A 7,875-nucleotide genomic window follows, 5' to 3' on the forward strand; every position below is an offset into this window, starting at 1 on the left:
ATTTTTGCTTAACCTGTTTTACATTACAATTAACGTGAAAATTGAATTTTGCACACAGTGTGGAGTTTTGTGTTTGGTATTTTGTATGTGCAATATTTGTTAATAAAGTTAAAAGAAAAAATAAAGTATATAAAAACAGGTTCCAGCCCTCACGATAGAGCACAGCGAGACCTCCTCCGCGGCCCGAGCAACAAGTTTGTGAGATTTATTATTTTTATTTTATGAGGTTGAGAGATGTGAACAAAGCCAGGCGGAGTGGAGTTGTTAAGTTGTAAATGGTCATTTGGATGCTGCCAAGTTTCTGTCACTCTAAGAAAGTCAAGTTTACGGTCAGATATAATGTCCTGGATCAGCTGACTCTTGTTCGACAGTGAGCGGATGTTGATGAGGCTGAAATGACTGTTGTGGAGTTTTGGTACACAGCACCACCGGCAACCAAGGAAGACTGGAGAGCGCTCTGTTGTCCACAATGCGTCTGCTGTTGCGGGGAGGGCGCTGGGTGGCGGAGGAGAAGTAACGGACTGAGTTGGTTCAGTCGTCCTCGAATTGCCGCCGAGTGCTGCGGTGAACGTACCTCCTGGGTTTTAAGGTCAAGTGAGCCGACATGTGTGGAAGTGCGGTTCCTGCTAGCCGCCACTGACTTTTTGCATGCGCGTTTACATCATTGTTTACGGTACACAAGCCCAGCAAGCTGGAAAGACGATATAAAGCGCGAATATCACCCATGACACAGTTACCCCTAATCAAATAACGTGTCTTGTACTCAGAAATCAATGAGAGCTATTGCAACCCCTATATTGTCATTTGATGTACAAATGTATTCATTGAGATTGCATGTCTGTCCATTCCATGATAAACTACCAGAAATAACATGTTTTGTTTGAAATATAATCAATCAGACAGATTCTGAAAGTGACATTTAACACTGACAAGAGTGTTTTGTGTGTTATTGAGCATCTCATGGAATGGAATCAAACAGAAATGAAGATATTACACATAAAAGGGCAGATCTGGTCATGTCATGTCAAATCTTTCTAAAGTTGCTTCATTTAAGGAAGGTGACACAAAACTTTCACTGGATTATTTTTGATGATGATGTTCACTAACATCACAGCAAGTTTGAAGACAAAAACTGCAGAAAAATACAGATATTGACATTATAGTCCTCCTAAGCATCCTGCCTGTATGGTCAAAGTATTACTTATTCTTCTTTCACTTTCGGTGTGGGTACCGGATGTTCTCGGGGTCCTTCGGGGTCCTTCAAATGAGTTATACAGAGGAGACATCACGTGGTTCCTCATGGGAGGAGAGCACCGCCATCTTGGTGAGGTCAAGTTTTGAAGACCAAACCACTTTTTATAACATTTAATAAAGAGCTCTGTTTTTGCTTTCAATCACTTCATTATATGAAAAAGAAGAATGGTTTGAAATTGCTTAGTTTTGTTCAGAAATACAAACTTCACGAGTACCCCTAACTTAACTTGTATTAGACTAGTTAGATTTTTTCTATGTTCCTTTATTTTATTTTACTTATGTTTTTATTTATTTGTGTGTTATGTTCATTGTTTCTTTTTTTCCCCTCTTTTGTTTATTTTCTATGTCAATATGTTATATTTGGCAATGGTGACTGATCCTCGAGGCAATATTGATTACATCGTTATTGTTCGTTGTTAACGTTAATGTCATTGTTAATGACACCGCAATTGTCAAGCAAGTTTTTTTTTAAAACTTAGCGACGTTAACTCATTGGTCGTGGCAACTTACAGCCAATCAAATAGTCTGACGTCATCATTGGTCGAAGGACCCTGAAGGACCCCGAGAACATCCGGCAACCCGAGAACATCCGGTACCCACATCGGCTTATCCCATCAGGGGTCGCCACAGCGAACCAGCCACTTCACTGCGGAAGATCCGCATGGTAATCTTGGCAATGTTTTACGCCGGATGCCCTTCCTGACGCAACCCTCTCAAAGTGACCGGGCTTGAGACCGGCACAGAAGCAGAGAAGGGACCAAAGTATTACGTATTAACCACCCAAAATGCCACTTTATCATAAAGTGAGGTTAAACTTTCACTGGATTATTGTTGGTAATGATGTTCATGATCATCACAGCAAGCTTGAAGAAAAATGACTGGAGAAAATTACAGATATTGACATTATAATCTAATTCTGGCCTCCTCATTCATAATCAGAGTATAACATGAGTATTAACCTCCATATTATTTATATTAGTTAGGTGAATACATGGTTAGAGTATTTTCTGCAGTTATTTGTCTTCAAAATTGCTGTGATGTTAGTGAACATCATCATCAACAATAATCCAGTGAAAGTTTTGTGTCACCTTAAATGAAGTGAAATAATAATTAATTTCTGTTTGATTCATTTCCATGAGATGCTCAACAAAACACTCTTGTCAGTGTTAAATCTCACTTTTAGAATCTGTCTGATTGATTATATTTCAAGCAAAACACGTAATTTCTGGTAGTTTATTATGGAATTAACAGACATTCAATCTAAACGAATACATTTGTAGATCAAATGACAATAAAGGGCTTGCAATAGCTCTCATCGATTTCTGAGCACAATACATGTTATTTGATAATAGGTAACTGTGACAAGGTTGATATTAGCGCTTAGTTTATACCGTCTTTTCAGCTCGCTGGGCGTGTGTACCGTAAACAATAATGTAAACGCGCATGCAAAAAGTCAGTGGCGGCTAGCGAGACCGCACTTCCACAGATGTCGGCTCACCTGACCGCGAGGGCATAGCGGAAATAGAGAATGTTTGCGGAAGTAGAGCAGGGGGGGGGGTATTCCAGAAAGCAGGTTTTGCTAGTTACTACTGTAAGTTTGAGGCTAAGGAGTCAGATAACCTCAGCTTTCGGTTCCAAAAACAGAGGTATGTTTCAGGGTATGTCAAGTTGCCATAGCAACTCATGGTTGGATTCCAATCCGACCATTGATCCGATCAAGATATTTTGCACATGTAACTGCGGCTTATAGTGTCTACTTGCAGCGTGGCGGGGGCATGGCATCACGATGGCGTCTCTCCATCGGGATGTCAGTCACCCAACACGATGGACGATACCATCGTCCATCGGCACAACCCTATTTAACACCGCTAGTGCTGTGTAATTTTATAAGAACTGAAGTTAAAGTCAGAATCATGATGAATAACTGTATACAGTGATCCCTTGCTATAACGCGGTTTACTTTTCACGGTTTCGCTACTTCACGGATTTGCATCGTGGATTGTGTTCTGCATTCTGATTGGCTAAAAAGTCACTCTGCTTCTTCTCTACCTGTGCCACAATAACGTTGCAGTTTAATATGTACACGTACATAAAACAGCTCGGCAAATTTACAACATGTACGTGCAAATCATCTTGGAATTTCGAGTTTCTCTAAAACCCATAGAAAAAAGAGCGAGAACAACTGCCTATCACTATGTTCTTCTCCCGAACAAAAACACCTGCACCGCGGGCTTCAAAAGAAGAAAACACTGCAGAGCGGAGTCAGAATGCAAAGGATCAGTCTGAAGAGCAGTGAAAAACAGCTGAGTCACTATTTGTCCCACTGTACTTTGCATTTCTTTCATAATCATTTAAAATTTTCTCCCGTTTAATCCAAAACTCGGGTCGCGGTGGGCGGGGCTAATCTCCGCGATTTGAAGCCTTCTGTTCACATTGATGATTAAAATTATTATTTGACAGTACAGTACAGACGTTATTTGTTGAAAAAAAGTTTCTAAAGTACTTTTATTTGTAAAACAAATACTTGAGCCTGTAAAATGGTTTGTTCTTTCTTTTCAATGTATAATAGAGTATTTAATTGTATAGTAATTGTAAAAAAAAATAGAGGTTTCTACTTCACGGATTTTGCCTATCACGGGTTCTTTTTGGAATGTAACCCCGCGAAAAACAAGGGTTTACTGTACTTTATATTGCAAATCCACACTGTATCATTGGCGGCCTCAAACTTAGACATATGAGAGTTCAAGAAGTACAGTAAATTAAAATGGAAAAAGATTTAATTCAATTGGAGTAATATGACATTTAGTTGGATGAAGATGTAAGTTTGAGTTTTATAAACAATTATTAACGTAAGAAATTAGGTTGAATAAATTTAACTCAATTACTTGTTACCAATTGAAATAATTCATTCAAGTTGGAGAATATATATATATATATATATATATATATATATATATATATATATATATATATATATATATATATATGTATATATATATATATATATATACATACATATATATATATATGAAGAAGGAACATGAGAAACTGGAGAAATACCAGGGACTCAGAGAAGAACTGGAGAAAGCATGGAAAGTGAAGGTGACAGTGGTGCCTGTGGTAATTGGAGCACTCGGGGCAGTAACCCCCAAGCTGGAGGAGTGGCTACAACAGATACCTGGAAAGACCTCAGACCTCTCAGTCCAGAAAAGCGCAGTGCTAGGAACAGCTAAGATACTGCCCAGGACCCTCAAGCTCCCAGGCCTCTGGTAGAGGACCCGAGCTTGGAGGAAAAAAAGCCACCCGCGGAGGGTGAGAGGGGCGTTTTTTTTTTTGCATGCATGCATGCATGCATGCATACATACATACATACATACATACATACAGTACAGACCAAAAGTTTGGACACACCTTCCCATTCATTTGAATGAGAAGGTCTGTCCAAACTTTTGGTCTGTAATATATACATATATATATATATATATATATATATATATATATATATATATATATATATATATATATATATATATATATATATATATATATTTATATATATATATTTTTTTTTTTTCCCAAAAGCATTTTGCATCACAATGAAAATAGAAATCAAATCAGAAACTCATGCGTCTTTGTCCGTTATTTTTCTACAAGCAGAAACTCTTTGTCTGATGCAGCTGTATTACTTTTTTGATGGGCGTATTATCTTCATATGCCGTCATTCAAATCTCAGACTCACTCAAATCTGAGACTCGGTCTCAATGAAGTATAGCGCTCTCTTTTTTTCGCCACGTTTCCATGGTGACTCCGGAAATCGGCGATCCATTGAGAATGCCTTTATGTTCTTGCCATGCACACGCGTTAACCCAGGGATACCACGTCGAGCGTAATTGTGCCAACTCATATACAGTCTTTTGGAACCGACATACCCAGAGTTAGCAAGTTCAGGCGGACTTCAGCCAGAGTTCAGGATTAAATTCACGGTAGTTTAAAGGTGCCTTCTGGAACACCTGGAATACCCCCTCGGGCTGGCAGCAAAGTCGGAGAAGCTCTGATGCTGTGTACTGGATTAGCCCTGCTGTGGGCCGGTGAATAAGACGTAGGAGTGTCCAGGTAAAGGCTGACCAGACATTAACCTTACACGGGATCATCGCTGAGGGTTGTTCAAAGTGGCCTTAGTCCTTAACCTCAAGAGCAGAACTCAACTTTTTGTTCATTTACTAACCAAAATGGAGGAACTTCTAGCCTACAAAAGTTTGATGACATTTTTTTATGAAGGCAAAAATGCAAATGAGAAACTTCCCTTAGACCCTCCATAAGACAATCTTTGCACCCTGGTGTACAGCACACAGAAACATAGACAAGAACAAGTTGAACTTTTTTTTGAGAAAAGGCTTGAAATTCAACACGTTGTTCCATTCTATTGAATAGATCATTTTTCTGAGAAACAGAAGCTCTAAGATGTATTCTTAGAAAGAGGAACTTTTCTGTAAAGGCAGCAGGAAATATTTCTTCTCTCTCTTATGTGCTTCAGTTTCTCTTGTTTCTTCAAATTGGTCACACAGCAGATTAATCTCAGCCATGCTCAACAAAAAGCAAGGAAAGTTTCTTCTTCTGATTTTAAGTAAGTATTAGTTTTCACTACATATTATTCTGATCAACTTAAAAACTTTATTTTTAATGATCTGAATGTTAATTTTTCCTTTAACAAACATTCTATTTCTTCCAGTATCAGTGTTTTGTGTCTGGAGCTCATTTGCCTCAGGTCAGGTCTTTCTCCTATCTTTTCCTCTTCATAAATTTCTGTTAATGTAGGAAAAAACATACACTTTTGTGATGTGCTTTAAGGTCAGATCAGACTGGTTGGGTCTGGGGCAACTCGCTGCTCTGGAAGAGTTGAAGTCTACCACAATGGATCCTGGGGAACAGTGTGTGACGATGAATGGGATATAAATGATGCAATTGTGGTCTGCAGACAGTTGTCCTGTGGGACAGTTCTTCAAGCTCCTGGATCAGCTCATTTTGGTCAAGGATCAGGCCCAATCTGGTTGGATGATGTAGCATGTTCAGGAAATGAAAGCTCATTAACTCAGTGTGGTCACGGAGGTTATGGAACACATAACTGTGATCATAGCGAAGATGCTGGTGTCATCTGTTCAGGTGAGGAAATGTCTTATATTGTTATGAATTTTATGAAAATACTTTACTGTTCTTGACATGTTGCTCAGAGTTTGTGATGCTGTCATCTTCTGCTAAGTCTCTGAACCACTCCCAAGAAAACATACATTTTTGTGATGTGTTTTAAGATCAGATCAGGCTGGTTGGGTCTGGATCGACTCGCTGCTCTGGAAGAGTTGAAGTCCAACACAAAGGATCCTGGGGAACAGTCTGTGATAATGACTGGGATCTAAATGATGCAAAAGTGGTCTGCAGACAGTTGTCCTGTGGGACAGCTCTTCAAGCTCCTGGATCAGCTCATTTTGGTCAAGGATCAGACCCCATCTGGCTGGATGATGTAGCGTGTTCAGGCAGTGAAAGCTCATTAACTCAGTGTGGTCACAGAGGTTATGGAACACATAACTGTAATCACGGTGAAGATGCTGGTGTCATCTGTTCAGGTGAGGAGACTTCCTAGATTATTGTGAGTTTTATGAAAATCCTTTGCTTTTCCTGACATGCTGCTCAGAGTTTGTGATACTGTCATCTTCTACTGAGGCTTTGAACCATTTCCCAAGAAAACATACACTTTTGTGATGTGTTTTAAGGTCAGATCAGGCTGGTTGGGTCTGGATTGCCCCGCTGCTCTGGAATAGTTGAAGTTTACGACAATGGAGTCTGGGGAACAGTCTGTGATGATGACTGGGATCTAAATGATGCAATTGTGGTCTGCAGACAGTTGTCCTGTGGGACAGCTCTTCAAGCTCCTAGATCAGCTCATTTTGGTCAAGGATCAGACCCAATCTGGCTGGATGATGTAGCATGTTCAGGCAATGAAAGCTCATTAACTCAGTGTGGTCACAGAGGTTATGGAACACATAACTGTAATCACGGTGAAGATGCTGGTGTCATCTGTTCAGGTGAGGAAATATCCTACATTATTGTGAGTTTTATGAAAATCCTTTGCTTTTCCTGACATGCTGCTCAGAGTTTGTGATGCTGTCATCTTCTACTGAGGCTCTGAACCATTTCCAAGGAAAAAATACACTTTTGTGATGTGTTTTAAGATCAGATCAGGCTGGTTGGGTTTGGATCGACTCGCTGCTCTGGAAGAGTTGAAGTCTACCACAATGGAGTCTGGGGAACAGTCTGTGATAATGACTGGGATCTAAAGGATGCAAATGTAGTCTGCAGACAGTTGTCCTGTGGGACAGCTCTTCAAGCTCCTGGATCAGCTCATTTTGGTCATGGATCAGACCCAATCTGGTTGGATAATGTAGCATGTTCAGGCAATGAAAGCTCATTAACAGAATGTGGTCATAGAGGTTATGGATCACATGACTGTAATCACGGTGAAGATGCTGCTGTTATCTGTTCAGGTGAGGAGATTTCCTACATTATTGTGAGTTTTATGAAAATCCTTTGCTTTTCCTGAAATGCTATCTAGAGTTTGTGATGCAGTCA

The 7,875-nt window shown here is 39.7% G+C and overlaps 1 protein-coding gene across 1 annotated transcript; it reads left to right on the top strand.

Annotated features, from left to right (window-relative positions):
* Window positions 1-5,483: 5,483 nt before the first annotated feature.
* On the top strand, window positions 5,484-7,427 carry LOC101165440 (deleted in malignant brain tumors 1 protein-like). Its single transcript, XM_023950430.1, has 5 exons — window positions 5,484-5,508; window positions 6,103-6,414; window positions 6,561-6,872; window positions 7,020-7,331; window positions 7,402-7,427. Exons 1-5 carry the CDS (start codon window positions 5,484-5,486, stop codon window positions 7,425-7,427), a joined length of 987 nt encoding a protein of 328 aa, XP_023806198.1.
* The last annotated feature ends 448 nt before the right edge of the window (window positions 7,428-7,875 follow it).

Source organism: Oryzias latipes, chromosome 20 (assembly GCF_002234675.1).
Source record: "Oryzias latipes chromosome 20, ASM223467v1".
NCBI classification, from domain to species: Eukaryota; Metazoa; Chordata; class Actinopteri; order Beloniformes; family Adrianichthyidae; genus Oryzias; species Oryzias latipes.